Here is a 20,477-nt window from a genome sequence, read left to right as displayed (position 1 = left end):
ACACAATGCGAATGCACAACATGAGATGTTTGCTGCCAGCTCCAGTGTTGCAGATGATTCGAATACACAAATAGAAATGTGAGTCGTTAGTGTGGACAGAGACATGAAAGCAAACATAGTTGCGGACTTTGTCGGAAATAATGTTGCCAACAAAAACATGTTTTCAGACTAAGTGTAAACGGAGCTTGGATAGTGCCAGTATGGGGACTGATGACCTCAGATGGTAAGACCCATAGTGCTTCGAGCCATTTGAACCATTTGAGTTCCAATATGTCCTTGCGTTCCTCTGGCCTTTGAAGCTAGTATCGTACTAAATTAGTTACATAACGAATGTCTTTCTAGAAGTAGGTACATAGTTGCAGTGGGGCATCTGAAGTTTCCTCGTATAAAATTTCACTTATGTTTTTTTTCCGGAACTAAACTGTTTTTAGATCAGGTTCTACTCATGACAAATATACACATACTGTTGAAACTGTAGTAACTTTCAAGCACGCACAATATATTGAGATAGGCCTACATGTTATGCGTACGGATAGGTTTGTTATAATAAGTGTGGAAAATTTGTGTTTCTTCCATCATTACCCTAGTCTTACTGTCTTTCGTTTGCACGGTTGCTTGCCAAGCTTCACAGGTGGTCTCGTACGGAAAATCAGGCAAATTTCGGAAAAACTATTGTATAAATTAATATGTGGTAGACCAGTTTATTTGGATAGACGAAGACACATTAACTGCAACCAATTAATTCGATCTACCGCAGGAAAATTTGGGGTCAGTGAGACAATGTTTCAGCAAGCTGCACAAATGTCTTTTAATTGCAAACATCGTAATGCCTTACCAGCGCTTATGGCACTCCTGCCTGTCATCAATACTTAGTTGCCTATCATCTCTGTCCCACCTGCGATTTCCGGGAAACAGAGGCAGAGTCTGCAATAGTTGTATATCGTCTGTGTTGTGATGATAGGATGTTGAATCAAAACATGTAGGAAAAACGTCTGTTTTGTTGTGGTCATTAAATGACACAGTAATTTATTCACATAGATTACTTTTCAAGAAGTGAAGATGCGGTGAACGTTATTTGGTCCGTATATTAAATTTCGTGGAAGGCTATAATCCAGCGTAAAATGTTTGCTGGGGAAGCTGCTGACCTGAGCAACGCCGGTTTATTGAAGCAACTGAAAAAGTTTGGTTTCAATTCTTTTAAGAATAAGCTGCAACAAGATGCAACGCTAAAGATCCTCGAAAGTAAGTATATTAAAAAAAATCTTTAGCTAATTGTGTTTGATCGCTCAAGCGACTGCATTTTGTAATGTTGTTTTCAAATTGCGTCGTAAACAACTTTAGCAACGTTAAACATATTGTTCGTAATAAGAAACTCAGTTCTCGTATTCGGCTAGCCTTGACTCGTAGACAGTATTCGCATAAATTTTGTAGGCTAACGAAAAACAAGAACTGTCAGTTTAAGGTGCCCGAATGGAAAAGATTATTAAATAAGAAAGTTAGGTTATTCAAATACGCAGCAATGGCAGGCACCATATTTCAGTTCGTTCTTCAGACTAAGTGGTGTTTAAAACTTGCATTAGTAGTGAAAATAAGGTATTTTTATATTTTGTTTGCCCCTGTTTTTCGTAGTTGGTACATTACTGAGACGCATTGAATGCTCAGCGCTACCTTACAGTTGTTCGTAATGCAGTGCAGGCATACTTGCTTTATTCACATTTTATTTTATTTGATCCTATTGTATCAGCATCGTCACCTACTCCGAAGGTGCCTCTTTACACATGGCGTAGTTGCATATTACATACATTTCTGTAGCAAAGCAATGGAAAATAAAACGTAAGAACGAAATTCAGTAGATAATTATGTACGTGTGTTAGAATCTGAAAAAGATGGCTTTTGTTTTGCTGTTTCCAACAGAATAAAGTTTCCCGATATGTTTACGACGTCAGTGACATAAGTAATGAAGTCCGTGGTAAATTTTATAATCAATGTTTTAGTTATTTATAGTGCTAAGAGCTGAAATTGACACCCAAATGCAATGCTGGTGGTGACGAAACAAGCCGACCTAAAATTTCCAATTTTCTACGTCTACGTCTACCTTTTCTAGAAACACAAGAATTGCTTCAAGGAATATGAAGTAGCATCCATAGTGTAATTGAAACACACTTAAACCAGCAGTTCCAACATTTACAGCAGCCTTTTTTTCCCGCCAATGAGTGTGCTTTATTTACAGCAGCGAGATGTTGCTTATACTGATATCTGTACTAGTATTCATAAAATGCCAGCAGCATATAACTATCTATTTATTTTCATTTCCAAAATTGATATAATCTGATTGTTTTCAGATTATATCAATTTTTGAAATGAATATAAATTAGTTTCTCAGAATCTTTGTATTTAGGTTTTTTTGTTGCTAAACAGTGTAATTTACCATTTGTGTGCTTCTCTATTTCTTTTCAGTAGCTTCCTTAATGGGCAAGAAGTACTTACAAGTGTCCCTGATAAGAGTTTAAATAATGTGCAGTCAGCCTAATATTGATTTTAATTGTTCAAATTGTTGCTTCTGAACATTCAGTAGATAGTGTGTACTATATAGCAGAGTACACTGATTTATTGGTAGGGTGTTGATGGAAAGGAAGGGAACTTCAATCGTAACTAGCTGAACATAAAGTTAAAGATTTTTTTATACTGCAAGAAATTGAGTATAATGATAGTTTCCAGTAATACAGATGGGGAGGGGTTGAGAAGAAAAGACGTTAGTGTCTTCCAGGATAATTTGTAAAACATTTAACAGTTGCACTAGGTGGCTGCATGTATTGTCAACTACTTATGTGACTAAAATAATGTTTCCTGTGCCATTTTATTACCTAGAGATCATCCACCATATATGCTAAAGACATTTTTAGGCCTATGAGTGTTCCTCAGTAATGTAAATAATATTCCATCTAATATACAACAAGCAGAATTAGGTCTTTTTGAGGATGACACTAGTATTGTAATCAATTCAAGCATGTGTACAGAAACAAAAGAAATGGTAAACAAAGTTCTTAAAAGTAACACTGACTGGTTTTCTGTGAATTGTCTCACCCTCAGTTTTAAAAAGACCCAACATATGCAGTTCTGCACATCTAGAGAACTACACCAATGTTAAGTGTAACGCATGATCTGGAAATAATAACTATGGTGGAAACTTCAAAATTCTTAGGTATTGGTATTCATGAGAATTTAAATTGAAAAAAGCACATTTTGAAACTCCTAATACAACTTAGTTCAGCCACATTTGCACTCAGAATCATTGCAAATCTTGGAGAGAGTCAAGTCAGTAAGTTGACATATTTTACATGTTTTCAGTTAGTAATGTAATATGAAATAATGTTCTAGGGTAACGCATGTTTAAGAAAGGAAGTCTTCATTGTGCAAAACTTCGCCACAAGAATAATATGTGGTGCACACCCACTGTTATCTTGTAGACACGTGTTTAAGGAATTAGGCATTCTGACTATTGCTTCATAGTATATTTATTCACTCATGAAGTTTGTTTTGAATTGTCCACTACATGAACAGTGATACACATAACTACAATACCAGATATACAAAGACATTTGTTGCTCTGCATTAAAGTTGTCTTTAGCACAAGAAGGGCTGCACAATGCTGTGACAAAGATTTTTGATCACTTACCCATTGATATAAAATGTCTGTCAGACAGCAGAGTATATTTGAAAATAGACTGAGTATGTTTCCCCTTGACAACTCATTCTGTTCTGTAAAAGAATTTATATTACTGTAATGTGTGAAAGGTGGTGGGTAGGAATTACTAAATCACATATTAAAACTTGATGTCCAGAATAAAACCAAATGTACAAATTAATTTGCAGTGTGAAGGTAAAATGACTCATTCCATATCATTGCCATCTATAGTGCAAAATGATTCATGGAATGACTGACTGACACATTGATTGTACTTGCAGACATTATGAATACTGCTATAAACATATGTTCCTTTGGAAGAGATTTTGAAATATAAAAAGTGAAGATTGCACTACATTACTTATAGGCAAATGTTATCACAAGATATTTCAAGTGTTATTAGACAAGGTAACTGTAGTATATTGACAGAACAGTTAACCCAGATAACACTAAAACTGCCTCATGTTAAAGTAGAATGTCATTCGATAGAGCAAACATATAGCCTCTCACACAGAAGATTTACAGACACTAGTGAGGCATGATGTACAAGGAAGGAAGAGTTAGATAACTGAATAATTAACAAACCAGTTTGTAAAAACAAAATTGTAATGTGCACAGTGGAACCTTTCCTTTAAAATTTTAGTATTGGGTCTGAAGTACAAATCTTTACAGAAGGTAACTGTGATAAGTTCTTATAGAGCTCATGGTCTCTTTTATTATGAGAGGGATAAAAGCTGCTGACTTATGTCTCATGAAAGAGATATTTAAAATGTCTGTCAACAAAGATGCTGTGATATTGTTGACTAAGAGGCCATGGGGTAGGATTGTTTCTCATGAAGATAAGTGTAAGTACTTAGTAGAAGGCAAAAAGAAAATGCTGACAAAAATACTATAGGCCTAATCAATTCAGGCAGGGAAGTTACCTTCTAACTCAGATGTTATTGAATTTAGCATATGTTACAATTCAGGACTAAGCAAGAAGCCATTATAATAATAATAATAATAATAATTATTATTATTATTTTGTTTTGTCCAAAAAAAAAAAAATCCTGCCCCGAGATAAAAGCCACTGAGGATGACACTTAGAGTACCATTTTGCTCATGATCTTGGGAAGAATTTTAAAATGCTGTATCTCAGTAACAGTTCTAAATATTTTATTAGCTTTTCTCTTATTGGAAAGATAATTACTTCACAAGTACAATGATATCCGCAGTTTGGACATACATGTCAAACTTCTTTTGCTGAAGCCATCTGATGGTTTTTTTTTATTTTTTAAGGAAAAAAGTTTTTAAAAATGTCATTTTTTGTTTTACTGTTGATTAGTACATACAATACTACAGTACCTGAAAAGTAGAACTTCCACTTTTAAGATGAATAATTTTCATAAACAGTGATCATGTTTTAATGTCTTTGGCTAATTTCTTGTTCATTAATATAGTTTCTTTGTTGCAGTTGTTTCTTGGCAATTTCTTTTTCTGTACTGAAGTTGTTCATAGCTAATTTCTTTATTTCAGAGCCTTGTACGAAATCTGTGATCATCCAGGGAATACTGTGTCTAAGTTTTGATGAGGATTCTGCTGATTGGTAGAGTTGTAGGGTGTTTGGTGGAAAGAACTGTTTGACTGGGGCCACAGAAGAGTGAATTGTGCTAACTATTTGCATATCCATGAAAGAGTGATACACAAAACTAGTAGAACAACAGGCTGTCTTCAGGTTGGGAATAGTTGTGCTCATTTCAAGACTCTGTTTCAAAGTCAAGATATTTCCAGTGATGACCTTCCATCTTCTAATGGTTTTGGCAGAATATCAGCAATGACAGTAACTGAAGAAGGTGATGTCTCTCGTGGTGCAGATGATGCAAATTTTGCATGTATACAGGAAGATTTACATTTTGTGAATCAGTCCAGTACAGAGGTAGTTGTTTGTCCTGCTAAGAAGCCATTGTTAGTGAAGTCATGCTCTATGCATCAAGAAAGCGCAGAGAAATTACTGAAACTGTGAGGCAGTACACCAAAGAAAAACTGACCCCACTCTAAGTAGAAATTCCATCTTCAGAAGAAAATGAATGAAAGGAAGCTTGCACAACTTGCCAGGAATTTCTCATTAATTTCAATTCAGCTGTTGAAATGTGAGCATCCTACAATGAAAATGTGGACATGTTAACTATTACACCAGATTCATTTTCAAAGAAAATGGTTTTCCATCGCCATCAAAATACATGGTGAGCAAATCAAGACATGTGAGTTCTTTAAACGAGTGTCTGGAAGAAAAGATGGCTTTTATGGTCATTCTGTGCAAGAAGCACATGTTCAAATAGCACAGTCGTAGGGAAATGGGTTTGTTCTCACCAGAGTGCCAACAAGAAAGAGACTATAACAATAACAGTTGAAGGACAAAAAGTGGTGAAAGTGAAAAAGTAAACAACTCACAGTATTAAAGAAACTTTTATCAAATACTGGAAGGAAAACACAACATTACACATAGGAAGATCAAAATTTTATGCACAACAATCTAAGTGAATGGTTCCACACCTGCGTAGAGATATCTGCTTATGTGTGTATTTTGCAACTTTTTAACTTTGTGTGGTAACCTCTAAGAACTTACGTGAACACGTGATGTATGACACACTGGTTGGACATGTGAAGTTATTAATACTTTTTTATATAAAGCAAGAGACTTGTTTGTTTCATGAATGTGGTGGCTGCCCTGGAAAGGGAGGACTCTCTTTACTGTCACTTGATCTAGAAGACATAGCAGATTGTCATAATTTGCATATGCAACATGGGAGGAAAATAAACTAATCCAGAAAACTGTTGCCATTGACGGTTTTGTTGATGGACTTCAGAAATGGACAGTGAAAGCAGTAACACAACAACACAGTGCAGAAGTGAAAGGACATGTATAGGCTGAAGAACCATGTTTAGTACTTCACTGTGATTTTGGTGAGAACTGGTCTGTGATTTTCCTACAAGAAGTACAAGGGTATGATTGATGAACAAATTTCAATTTTTACAGGACTGACATCTTTATGGAATAAGATCACAAGTGTTGCAGTTATGAGTGATGACACAGGGCGTGACACAGCACACGAATTACTGGCAATGCACAAAATTCTTCACTTGCAGTCACAAACAGAAAAGATCATCATTATCTCCAATGGTGCTTCTAGTCACTTCAAAAATCGTTACTAACTGTTTGAACTGGCTAAGTTACTTGTGCCAGTGGAGTGGGTGTGCAGTGCTATTGGTCACAGAAAGGGGCCATTTGATGATGATGGAGGGCTGTTGAAGCACCATGCAGTAAAATGTTATCTTTCCAGCCCAAGTACTGCTGCAATTCCGAATGCTGATGATTTTATGAGAGCAATGAAATTGTACATATCTATAGCCCTCATTGTTTGTCAGAATGAGAAATTGAATTCTGCCAGCAGAAAAGAGAAGAATGGTCCAGCCAAACTACCCCTGTAAAAGGAATTCAGGAAACCTATTTCTGGACTCAAAGTGATTGATGAACTTCACATTGCATGCACTTTAAAGAGCAAGAAAGAAGAAATGTCTTCGTCTGGCCTACACCTCAGAAACAGCAGGAGAATATTCAGATTCACAATCAGAGAAGAAGAATGTTTGTGCCATGTTTGTACGATTGAGATTGGTGGATTGCGAAGATTATAGACATCAATTATGAGTTAAATGAAGTCGTTGTTAACTTCATGCTATGACATGGACTAACTGCTGGATTTAGGTTTCCAGTTGCAAGGCAGCAACACCACCATGAGTGCACATTTCCAGTTTACAGTGTTTTGAAGATTGTGTGTGCTCCAGTTTGCATTGGTTCAACATGAAGGCATCACTAAATTTCAAGGGAAGATAATGATGCCATGGAACACATTTTTAATTCATTGAAAAGCTGATTTTCGTTTGAAGCAGAGTGCAGAGAAGTTGTGTGCTTTGGAGCCTGTAAGTTTTGCAATGCATATTTTATAATCACTTAATATGTTTGAAAAATGTGCCTCTTACCCAGCTATCAGAAGAAATAAAATTCTTTGCAGATAAGACTAGGTTTTGGTTTCATGAGTCCGATATGTGATAATTTGGTAATGGAAACTATTTTAACGTGTGGCAAAATTTTCAGTTGTTTATATAACCTGTTCAACTTAGAAGTGGAAATCTGCGTTTCAGGGAATGTAGTACTATATGCTACTAATCAACAGAAAAAAATATTAGCATTGTCATTCTTGAAATAAAAATGTTATTTCTTGGGGAAAAGAAGACAGCAGAAGGCTACAGCGAAAGAACTTTGATATGTATGCGCAAATCAAGGATGTCATTGTAATCATAAAGTAATTATTTTTCAAATTAAGAAAAAGCTAACAAAATATCTAGAACTGTTCCAGGGATATGGCAGTTTAAAAATTTTCCCAATAATCACATGTATGAAATGATGATCAAGGCGTCATCTTTATCCACCTGAATCTGGGGCCAGGAATTTTTTTGAACAAAACAAAAATTGCAGGTTTCATACTTAGTCCTGAAGTGTAACATGTATTACACTCAGTAACATCAGAGACTATAAAGGTAAGAATTTTTCTTAGCATGCTTGATTGATATGGACTATACCAGTACTATAGGCACTAAAGTTGTGTCATAACAGTAATTATTCACCTGAATAAGTGTAACCATCGTAAAACTGCTCCCAAGCTTAACAGTTGTTACATAGGTTGCATGTAACTCATTTATATAAATATGTTTTTAACATAGACACTTTATGATGCAGATATGCTTCATACACTTGCTTTGAACATATTGTCAGTTTTAATATAATAAATTTCTTTGAGACAGAAGAGCTTCTGTCCACAAATCAGCACTGGTTTAGAAAGCATGGCTTGTACAAAACTCTGCTTGATATCGTGTGAACTATGGATGAAGGGCAACAGTTGGATTCCATATTCCTAGATTACCAGAAAGCATTAGACATGGTGTCTCACTGCAGACTGTTAACAAAGGTACGAGTGTACATAATAGGTTCACAAGTATGCAAGTGGCTCAAAGACTTCTTAAGTAATAGAACCCAGTATGTTTTCCTTAGAACCCTGTATATTTTCCTTGATGGTGAGTGCTCATCAGAGACAAGGGTAACATCAAGAGTACCCCAGGGAAGTGTGATGGGACCACTCTTATTCTGCATGTACAAAATGATACGATGGACAGGGTGAGCAGAGATCTGGGGCAGTTTGCTGATAATGCTGTAGTATACGATAAGGTGTCGTTGACTAAGCTGTACAGCTTATTCTCTACTGGTTTCAATCATAATAATCATCTTCACAGGAGAAAAACAGTGTACATAAATGGATAAAACACACATTTCACGATATATAAAGACAGCTAAATGTAGAACATTTATAATTGTCATAATAGTGTGTCTTAACACATCTAATATAAACGTGCTGTGTCTTTGCACAATTGCACTATTGCACACTTGGTGATAACTCCACATTTAATAATAATTTTTATCAGGTGTGGAGTTATCACCAAGTATGCACTACTGTAATTGTGCCAAGGCACAGTGTGTTTATGTGGACTGTGTTAAGATGGGCTATTATGACAATTATATATTTTCTACATTTGGTTGGCTCATACATGACAAAAATGATGGACTGTCTTTTCTCTTGTGAAGATGATTGCAATAATCAAAACCAGTAGAGAATAAACATGCAATTGTACAGCTGATGGCACAAATATGCCTTTTTCAAACAGTCAAATCAATTAAATATGGAAGCATAACATTACAAAGGGATTTGAAGTGAAACAATCATGTAAGGGCAGTAGTATGGAAGGTGAATGGTTGACTTTGGTTTACTGGAAGAATTTTAAGAAAGTGTGGTTTCTAAAGAACACCCCGTATAGAACACTAGTGCAACCCCTCCCCCCCCCCACCTGCACGCACGCATGCGCGCGCGCGCGCGCGCGCACACACACGCACACATGCACGCACACACACACACACACACACACACACACACACACACACAATCTCTACATGGTATCAACACCATGTAGAGGCATTTGTGTGGTGTATTTTTTACGCTCCAGAATGATATTTTCACTCTGCAGCGGAGTGTATGCTGATATATGAAACTTCCTGGCAGATTAAAACTGTGTGCCAGACCAAGACTCGAACTCGGAACCTTTGCCTTTCATGGGCAAGTGCTCTACCAACTGAGCTACCCAAGCATGACTCGTGTTACCCTTGTTTTCATATTTTTTTACTCTGTCTCATCAAAGAATAGCTCCGAAAGCTAGCAGGTTTTCTTTCTTTTGCATGTGTCTTTTGATGACTCAATGGTTCTACTTTTCAATGAGTGATATCCTTTAATCTAGAAGTATTAACATTCAGCAAGAACTCTTATATTTCATTTGTTGTTGCCATGAAGTATAGTGTAATAAGAACATTTCCCAGTTATGAGTTGTTATCACACAAAAATGTCTGCCTGCTTAACATGCTTGCCTCCCACGCAGTGGGCCTGAATTTGATTCCCGGCCGGGTTTGAGATTTTCTCCGCTTGTGGACTGGGTGTTGTGTTGTCCTCATCATCAGTTCATCCTCATCACCAGCATGCGAATCGCTGAATGTGGCATCAACTGAAATAATACTTGCACTCAGTGGCCGAACTTCCCCGAATGAGGCCTCCCAACGAACATGCTCATTTCATTTTATCACACAAAGAAAGAGAACCATTAGAGAAATATGTGACATTGGACCCTGTGGTCATAGGTTTGTTTGACTCTTGGATAACATCACAGAAACAATGACGAACCTGATTTGGCAGGGTCTAGAAGTTGGTGTTATGGCCTTCAGTTCAAAAACTTGTCTGATGTAGTTTTCCATGATGGTCTATTCTAATAAAGTCTTTTTATCTCTTCATAACTACTGTGACATATATAATTTGAACTTGCTAAATGTATTCATCCTCTATCTCCCTCTAGAATTCCCCCCCCCCCCCCCCCCACACACACACACACACTCTTCCCTCCATTTCCAAATTGCCTGGTCCTAGATGCTGCTGGGTGTGTCCTATCAACCAGTCCCTTCTTTTATTCAAGTTGTGCCATAAATTTCTGCTTTCCCTCATTCGGTAAAATACCTCCTCATTTGTTAGTTATTCTGCCTATCCAATTTTCAGAATTCTTCTGTAACACCACATTTCAAAAGTTTCTGTCCTCATTTTGTCTGAACTGCTTATTGTCCATGTTTCACCTCCATACAAGACTACACTTGAGACAAATACCTTCAGAAAATACCTCCTAATGTGTAAATGTATATTAGATGTAATAAATTAATAATTTTCTTGCTGCTGCCTGTCTGCTTTGCTTTGTCCAATATCAGTTGTTTTGTTGCTCAAATAACAAAACACATCTATAACTTTCAATGTGTCGTTTCCTAATCTATTTCTCTCTGCATAGGCTGATTTAATTTGACTAAATTCCATTGCCCTTTTCTTGTACTTTTATTTATGTTCATCTTATCTCTTTCCAAGACAGTATGCATTCCATTCAACTGCTTTTCCAGGCCTTTTGCCATCTCTGATGTTTGTCAATGATATAATTATGTCAAAACATCTATTTCTTTTCCCTGAACTGTAATTACCTTCCAGCTATCTCCTTGGTTTCATTTACTGTCTTTCCAGTGTACCAGTTGAATAATATTGGTGATAGGTGTCAATCATATCTCATCTCTTCTCAGCCACTGCTTCCCTTTCATGTCATTTGATTCTTATAACTGCAGTCTGGTTTCTGTAAAAGTTGTAAATAACCTTTCAATTCCTGTATTTAATACCAGCTACCTTCAAAATTTCAAAGAGTTTAGCACAGTCACATTGCAGCTTTCTCTAAATCTACAAATGCTATAAATGTAGGATGGCCTTTCTTCAACCTAACTTATAAGAAAAGTCATAGGGTGTAAAAAAAGTCATAGAGTCAATATTGCCTCATGTTTCTACATTTTCCCCAAAGGACAGCTTCTATCAGTTTTGTCCATTCTCCTGTAGAAAATCTGTCAGTGTTTTGTAACCATGACTTATTAAACTGATGATTCAGTAGTATTCTCACAAGTAAGCACATGCCTTCTTTGAAACTGGAATTATTACATTCTTCTTTAAGTCTGAGGACTGTCTCATATATCCTGCAGACCAGGTGAAATAGTTTTTTGAGGGCTGGCTTTCCCAAGGAACTCAATAGATTTGAGGGAATGTCATTCACTCTAGGAACCTTGTTACCAATTAGATTTTTCAGTGCTGTGTCAAATTCTTGCAGTATTATATTTCCGTCTTATATTCATTTACTTTCTTTTCTCTTTCTATAACACTGCCTTCAAGCTCATTTCCCTTGTATAAACCTTCTATATATTCCTTACACCTCTCAGCTTTCCTTCCTTTGCTTAGCACTGGCTTGCCATCTGAGTTGTTGAGATTGATACAGCTACTTGTCTTTTGTCCAAAGGTGTCTTTAATTTTCCTGTACGTGGCTTCTGTCTTCCTGCTAGTCATGTATGCTTCTAGAGCCTTGCATTTTACCTCTAGCCTTTCCTCCAGAACCAGTCTGCATTCTGTGTTAAACTCATTTTTTGACTTATCTGTATTCCCTTTCATGTTCGTCATTTGATGCATTTTATATTGTATCCTGTGATTAATTAAGTTCAATGTCTTCTGTGTTATGCAAGTATTTCTCCTAGGCCTTGAATTTTTCCTGCTTTGTCGTCTGCTGCCTCCACTATTTCACCTCTCACAACCCCGCCATTTCAGTCAAACATTGCAAAATGCTTCTCTAAAACTCTAAACAAACTCTGGCTCCTTCAGTTTGCACAGATTCCACAACATTAATTTCCTATCTTCTTACAATTTCTTCAGTTTTAAGCTGCAGTTCATAAACAGTAAATTATGGTCAGAGTCCACATCTGCTCCTGAAAATGTCTTACAGTTTAAAATGTGGTTTCAAAACCATTGTCGTACCACTATGTAAGCTTTCTAAAACACTATTGTGTCTCCAGTTCTCTTCCGTGTAAGCAACTTTAATTCATAAACCAAATGTTTGCAATGGTTATGCTCTTTGCAAAATTCTGCGAGGTGCGTTTCTCATTCATTCTGTTCACACAGTCCACATTCTCATACCTTTTTCCATCTTTCCTTTTCCTACTATAGTATTCCAGTCCCTCGTCAAATTAAATATTTGTCTCCATTAAGTATCTGAGTAATTTCTTTTATCTAATCATCCAGTCTTTGTTCTTCACCTGCGGAGCTAATTGGCATAAAAACTTGTACTGGGTGCGCAATATAAAAGTGATGCAGAAAATATTTATAAGACTGATGTGGAACCGGTTCTTGTTGATGAACAGGAGAACTACCATTCACAGAAAATGCTGGGAACCATGATCTTCATTCAATAAATTGGTTACTGTGATGTGCCTGCACATGTGCATGTCCTGTATGCTCTGTCCCAAGTGCTTTGCGATGTCATTACATTTGAGTAAATGAGAGGAGCAGATGTGTGTAGTGACCATTTGAATGCAACACAAAGTGGTGGTCATGATGACACAGCTTGTATTCATTGTCAAACATTATTAGAAGTACATTTTATAGAAAACTAGTGCAGAACTTTTTGTGCAAGAGTTTGATGGGAAATGTTTTGGCAAAACCTCTAGTAGTGCAATGCAAAACTTAGTGGCAAAATGGCACAAAAGGGTCACTGTTATGAATAAAAACCATGTGTGTCTGAAAAAGAGTTCGAATACCAGGAAACATTGCTCAAGCGGAGGAAAGCCGGGAAAAAATTTAACGAAATCCCAATGCCATTTGTCTGTGCAAATGGGAATTGAGAAACTTTTGCATTGAAATATTGTCAAAAAGGACCTGCATGTGTACTTCTAAAAACACACTGTTGTGTTTGAGTTAAAGCACCCAGACGAACTTTAGTATGTTTGAGTTCTGCAGGTGGTTTCTGAGTGAAGGGAAATCAGGACTTTCGGGTCCTCAGTTTTTCATTTCTTCAGATTAGGCCTGGTTCAGCCTGTGAGGGTATGTGAACTTGCAGAACATGCATCAGAAAGTCTCCATCAGTGCTTTGAAGAGCTGTTGCATAATCTCAAGACTGGTGTTTGGTGTGCGATGTCTGGTGTCTTCATCATAATGCAATTATTTCATCAAACTGTTGCTCTCAACTAGTATGTCCTGAAACTGTTTAATCCATATGTGGATCAACTCACAGAAGAGAAATGACTGTATAGATATTTTCAGCAAGATGAAGTAACAGCACACACTGCTTCGACAACCTTTTCATGAGTGCTTGAGGTGCGATCATCTTTTGTTTTGGGATTTTCACCTGTGGGTCAAACTGCAGTGTAAGGTGTGATCAAATAATCCTCACATACTGGAAGAGCTACAGCAGGACACTGAAAACACTATTGCTGTTAGCCCTCAGGAAAAGAAGGTGCTATGCCTATGTAATAGTTTGCTAAAATGAGAAGATTGCTGTATCAGTGTCAGGAATGACCATTCCGAGCATCTTCTGTGATGTTCATTAATGAGAGTCAGTCCTATGGCAGCCTTACTGTAAATATTTTCTGCGCCACTTTTAATTTGCCCACACTCTAATAATGTAGTGGGTGTTGGCTTCCAGTTTATCTTGACTATGATACTGCATTCACTGTGCTGTTCATAGCAGCTTACCCTCACTCCTGTTTTGTTACTCATTAGTAGGTCTACTCCTGCTTATTCATTTTTTATTTTGTTTTTGTAACCTTGTAATCACCTGACCAGAAGTCCTGTTCATCTTGCCAATGCTTCAGTAATTTCCACTGTATCTAACTTCAACCAATCCATTTCCCTTTTCAAATTCTCTAATCTCCCTATCCAATTAAAGGAACTAACATTCCACACTCCACCCTATAGAATGATGGTTTTATTTTTCCTGGTTATGGCATCCTCCTGAATAATTCCCCATCCAGAGATCCAAATGGGGTACTATTATTCTCGAATATTTTGCACTAGAGGATGCCATCATCATTGAGTCATATCGTGAGCTCCAGGCTCTCGGTAAAGACCATAGCTGTAGTTGCCCTTGCTTTTAGCCATTCGCAGTACCAGCACAGCAAGGACATGTTGGCTAATGTTGCAAGGTCGGATCAGTCTGTCATCCAGACTTCTTTCTGTACATCTACTGAAAAGGCTGCTGCCCAACTTCAGGGACCATAGGTTAGTCTGCTCTTGCCACTGATAAAGCTCCATTGTGCTTGGACGTACAGTATTGTTGTCTTTATCATTGAGGCATGCAAGCCAAGCCATCCCACCTTGGTAAGGTCTGTTTTTCATCGGTTGGGGGGAGGAGCTCTTGAAGAGAGAGCTAAACTATCTTGCGAAAGCTTACTTACAAAATCATTTTTCCTGCACTCCATATGTCACTGGAATGCCATGTACTTCTCAGTAATTTGTAAAGTATGTAGATGTAGAGATGTGTTGAAAGTTTACCAAAATGAACAGACCCACAAAATTACAGACCAGTATCCTGAACATCAGTTTGCTGTGAACATATTCTCAGTTTGAATATAATAAATTTCCTTGAAAGGTAACAGCTTCTGTCCACAAATTAGCACATTTTTAGGAACCACTGCACATTCAAAACAGCTTGCTCTTCTCTCGCACAATATCCTATGGACTATTGATGAAGGGAAACAGGCAGGTACCATATTCCTAAATTTCCATAAAGCATTCGACACAATGCCACGATGCTGACTGTTAACAAAGGTACAAGGAGATAGAATAGATTCCATACATGAGTGGGTCAAAGACCGCTTAAGTAACAGAACCCAGTGTTTTGTCCTCGATGGTGAGTGCTCATCGGAGACAGGGTATTATTTGGAGTGCCTCAGGAGAGTGTGATAGTACTACTGTTGTTTTCCGTATAGATAAATGATGTGCCGGGCATGGTAAGCAGTAGTCTGTGACAATTGGCTGTGATTATGCTGTGGTGTATGGGAAGGCATCATTGTTGAGTGGCTCTAGGAGAATACAAGATGACTTCGACAAAATTTCTAGATGGTGTGACGAATGGCAGCTAGCTCTAAATGTGGAAAAATGTAAGTTACTGCAGATGAATTGGAAAAACAAGAATGTTCGAATGAAGCTTTAGTAGTGTGCTGCTTGACACAGTCACATTGAGTAAATATCTAGGCGTAACGTTACAAAGCAATAGGAAATGCAGTGAGCACATAATGATTGTAGTAGGCAAGCTGAAAGGTCAACATTGGATTATTATGAGTATTTTAGGAGATAGTGGTTCATCTGTAAAGGAGACTGCATAAAAGACACTAGTGAGTCCTATGGCTGAGTACTGCTGTAGTGTTAAGGATCCGCACCAGGTAAAATAAAAGGAAGACATTGATGCAATTGAGGCAGGCTGCCAGATGTATTACTTGTAGGTTTGAAAAGCACGCAAGTATTACGGAGATACTTCACAAACACAAATGTGAATCGCTGGAGGAAGGCGACATTCTTATCCAGGAGCGCTATTGACAAAATTTAGAGAACCGACATTTGAAGCTTGACTGCAGAAAAATTTTACTGCCATCAAAATACATTTCACGCAAGGACCGTGAAGCTCAGGTACGTGAAACTATGGTTCATACGGAGGCATATAGATGAGTCATTTTCCCTCGCTCTATTTGTAAGTGGAACAGGGAAAGAAATGACTAGTAGTGGTACAGGATATGCTCCACCACGCACCATATGGTGGCTTACGGAGTATGTATGTATGTGTAGGTGTAGGTATAGCTGCAGAAAACGTGGAACCACCAAGTGAGCTGGCTTCATGAGAGGGAACATCAAATATATCTATGAAAACTTGGTTATGCTTGCTGCAAATTTTATAGCCAGTCACTTTTTAAAATGTGTGTGTGTGTGTGTGTGTGTGTGTGTGTGTGTGTGTGTGCGCGCGCGTGCGTGCGTGCGTGCGTGCGTGCGCGCGCGCGTACGTGTGTGCGCCCGTGTGCTGGATGATGATGATGATGATGATGATGATGATGATGATGAGAGGAGAGGAGGAGATTGAAACGTGGTGCCAGCCACATAGCCTACTACTCGCGAATAGCACCGAGGGGGCCGCCAAGCTTAACGTCCTCCATCCGGTGTACGGATCACCATCAACAGTGTCACATGCTCTCACGTCATGAGACACTGCTGAGGGGTTTGGCATTGAAACCGGGACATTGGCACAAAATCTTTTGATAGGAACTTTACACCACCAAATACTGACAGTGAAAATTTTTTCCATCAACTAGATTCGAACTGGCTTACCCCTGGGTCGAGCAGGAGGAGGTCACTGTCACTGTTCGAGATATCTCATTACCTTTGAGCTCAGAGTACATTCTAAGGTTATACGTAAATGGTTGTCAAGGATACTATATGATAGTTCTGTAAATAACTTCTGCTACCCTTCTCGTACGACCTGTGCTTTCTTCCAGTTACTGGGCACGTTTGTTAGTTAAAGGGATCTATTGTAGATTGTGGTTAAGAGGGACAACGTAGCTGCAATTTTGGTATAGAATCCGATGAGGATTTTACCGAGCCCTGGAGCGTTGTTTGATTTTAGGGAACTCCGTTGTTTCCAAAACACGCCCCCCCCCCCCTCACACACACACACAATGGATTTTCCTTTGTAAAGGAACATTTGAAGATGGTGTTCGGCATTTCTCTCTTTGCTTTACTATTCACAATTTCAGATCTTATCTCGCCCATGAGTGTCTGGCCACTAACTTTGTTACCACCAACAACATTTACACATGACCAGAATTTATTTGGCCTTTGTGAGAAACCTTTCGATAATATTCTGCTGTGGTAGTCACTGAAGGCTTCACACATTGCCCTCTCGACAACTAAACGCTTTTCATTTAGCATCCCTCAAGCTGTAGTCGTACGCTTCGTTTTACACTTATTATCCAGTAGTCTCTCTTTCTGTACAAGTTTCTTTACAATTACCGTACACCATGCAGGGTCTGCCCCATCATGAATTGTGCTACTAGATACGTATTTTTCTAGTGCATAGTCAACTATCCTTTTAAACCTGAATAACAGCTCCTCTAAATGTTCCTCTACAGAGCTAAATATTTCGTACTTATTAATCTCATCTTTCGTCATTAAGTGTGGTGTCACCGCCAGACACCACACTTGCTAGGTGGTAGCTTAAATCGGCCGCGGTCCATTAGTACATGTCGGACCCGCGTGTCGCCACTGGCAGTGATCGCAGACCGAGCGCCACCACACGGCAGGTCTCGAGAGACTTACGAGCACTCGCCCAGTTGTACGACGACTTTGCTAGCGGCTACACTGACGAAGCCTTTCTCTCATTTGCCGAGAGACAGTTAGAATAGCCTTCAGCTAAGTTAATGGCTACGACCTAGCAAGGCGCCATTTGTACCATTGCATGTATCTCAAGATAGTCTCAATTGTATCATCAAGAATGCTGTATACCAAAGGACGATATAAAAGTTAAGTGTTCTAGTAGCTACGTTCTTTTCTTTATCACATTCATCACGTATCCTGTTCCAGACTTCGCGCCAGTCGGCGTGTGTGTACGTGTGCCCCTTCGGCTACCCGTCTCTGTGGACTGGCTGCCTTGTCAGTCCACTACATTAAGGCCCAACATGATTAAGACTTTGAGGACGGACTGGATACTGTATGTGTTCAGTTGGTGTGTTGGTGGTTGTTGTTGTTGTTGTTGTTGTTGTTGTTGTTGTTGTTGTGGTCTTCAGTCCTGAGACTGGTTTGATGCAGCTCTCCATGCTACTCTATCCTGTGCAAGCTTCTTCATCTCCCAGTACCTACTGCAACCTACATCCTTCTGAATCTGCTTAGTGTATTCATCTCTTGGTCTCCCCCTACGATTTTTACCCCCCACGCTGCCCTCCAATACTAAATTGGTGATCCCTTGATGCCTCAGAACATGTCCTACCAACCGATCCCTTCTTCTGGTCAAGTTGTGTGTGTTGGTATAAATGACAAACTATGTATTTACACGTTAAGCACGACATCAGTCCTGCGGGACTGACAGTGGGCTCTTCGTTTATGTGCTGTCAGTCCGCAGTGTACTTTTTGTTTTGGACAAGTCAGTCCGTGGAGACTGATAGTGCACTTATCGTTTGGACGGCATAACTACGTGGGAAAGGCAGAATCAACGTTAAAAAAACAAATGTTGTAATTTTAATGAAGCTTATTAAAACAGTAATTACAAAAAGGGGTTTAGATTTGTACGCATTAGAAAAGGTAATTACTGGTTTATCCACTTTTCTAGCTGCTTTGCTCCAGAATGTTTTTGTGTTTTTTTTTTTCTAACATTCAGAGCAAGAGCAATATCTGCGCACTTTATGCACCTTTCGCTCATTTGTTTCCAACTGGTGGTTGCTTCTTCTGACTGACGTTCCTTCATGAGAATGCCGTGTATCTGCCAACTGTTGCCGAAATGTTGTGACTTCCTTTTTCTATGCCCTCATATCTTGGAACACACACAACGCATTCACAACTGAGGTGTTCAAAAACATCTAATGCTAAGTTTAGAGACCATTGTATTTATTGTCTTTCTCAATAAACTGCTGTACGCACTCTTGTGATCAGAAAGGTCAACGGCAGTTTTCCTGTATTATATTCAGTCATAATTTTTCGTTTTCGATAAACCCCTCCTTTTTGTTGTCACATTTTCCATTTCGCTTGAATATTTGGCGGAAAGAATCAAAACGTCTCTTTTTGCCTTTACATTTCGGAGTTTGGTCGTAACTATTTCTTTGGGAATTCGTATGTGATTTAGTCGAGGGGTACCCATCAAATGCGTATTCTTTGTTATGAGTTTGCATGCCAGATCTACACTGATACTGCAACTGTCGGCACATAACGCACGGCCTTTATTCGATACTTCTTGACAGATATTCATCACAACATTTGTTGGTGTTGTATTTTCTTTATCAAATACTTTGTCATTCGGAATTGGAAGAAAACTGTAGCAGTATCGATTACCTGAGCAAAATTTAAATATTTTCTGAATATAATTCGCCCTCTGAATGGTATTATCGTCGATATATCGTATTTCTGCAGGATCATAATATTTTTTAAAATTTTTGTTCAGTTCGAAGATAGTGAATTGAGCGGTCGACAGACGATTTAAAGCACCAACATTACTATTGTCTGCGAAACGCAGCGTTCTCGCAAGTCTTTCGAAACTATGTATACTCATTATCTTTCGTTCGACGCTGTTAACTTTTGCAGATTTTCATTAGTTACTTTGGCGCGATGGACACTCGTAAAATGCACAATTCCTGGATGGTTGCCTCGAGGATCGACTCACGTACGGTATTTTGATCGCTTACTGCATCATCGGACGAATTCTCACTTTCGGGTCATGGCAGTCGCATTTCACAGCGACTTTCATGTAGTACATATAACGCACTCGTTGAATCACTGACTACTCCTCTCATCGCTTTCACTACTTTAGACTACAAAACTTTTTGAAAATAATCACTGTGAAACTAGTCCCTATCTACACAACTGTGGCTTTCAGTTCAAATGGCTCTAAGCATTATGGGACTTAACATCTGAGGTCATCAGACTTAGAACTACTTATACCTAACTAACCTAAGGACATAACACGCAACCATGCCCGAGGCAGGATTCGAACCTGAGACCGTAACAGCAGCGCAGTTCCGGACTGAACCGCCTAGAACCGCTCGGTCACAGCGGCCGGCTGACTTTCTGTAACTGGT

The 20,477-nt window shown here is 38.5% G+C and overlaps 1 protein-coding gene across 1 annotated transcript in view; it reads left to right on the top strand.

The window, feature by feature from the left end:
• The first annotated feature begins 903 nt into the window (after positions 1-903).
• LOC126248868 (uncharacterized) overlaps positions 904-20,477 on the top strand; it is a 309,564-nt gene continuing 289,990 nt past the window's right edge. Inside the window, exon 1 of the mRNA XM_049950312.1 lies at positions 904-1,242. Within this exon, the coding sequence (XP_049806269.1) occupies positions 1,122-1,242 (121 nt within the window). The 5' untranslated portion in view covers positions 904-1,121. The remainder of the gene's footprint in view (positions 1,243-20,477) is intronic.

The sequence above is a fragment of the Schistocerca nitens genome, chromosome 3 (genome assembly GCF_023898315.1).
Source record: "Schistocerca nitens isolate TAMUIC-IGC-003100 chromosome 3, iqSchNite1.1, whole genome shotgun sequence".
Classification (NCBI taxonomy): Eukaryota; Metazoa; Arthropoda; class Insecta; order Orthoptera; family Acrididae; genus Schistocerca; species Schistocerca nitens.
This window is presented reverse-complemented; position numbering and strand designations above follow the sequence as displayed.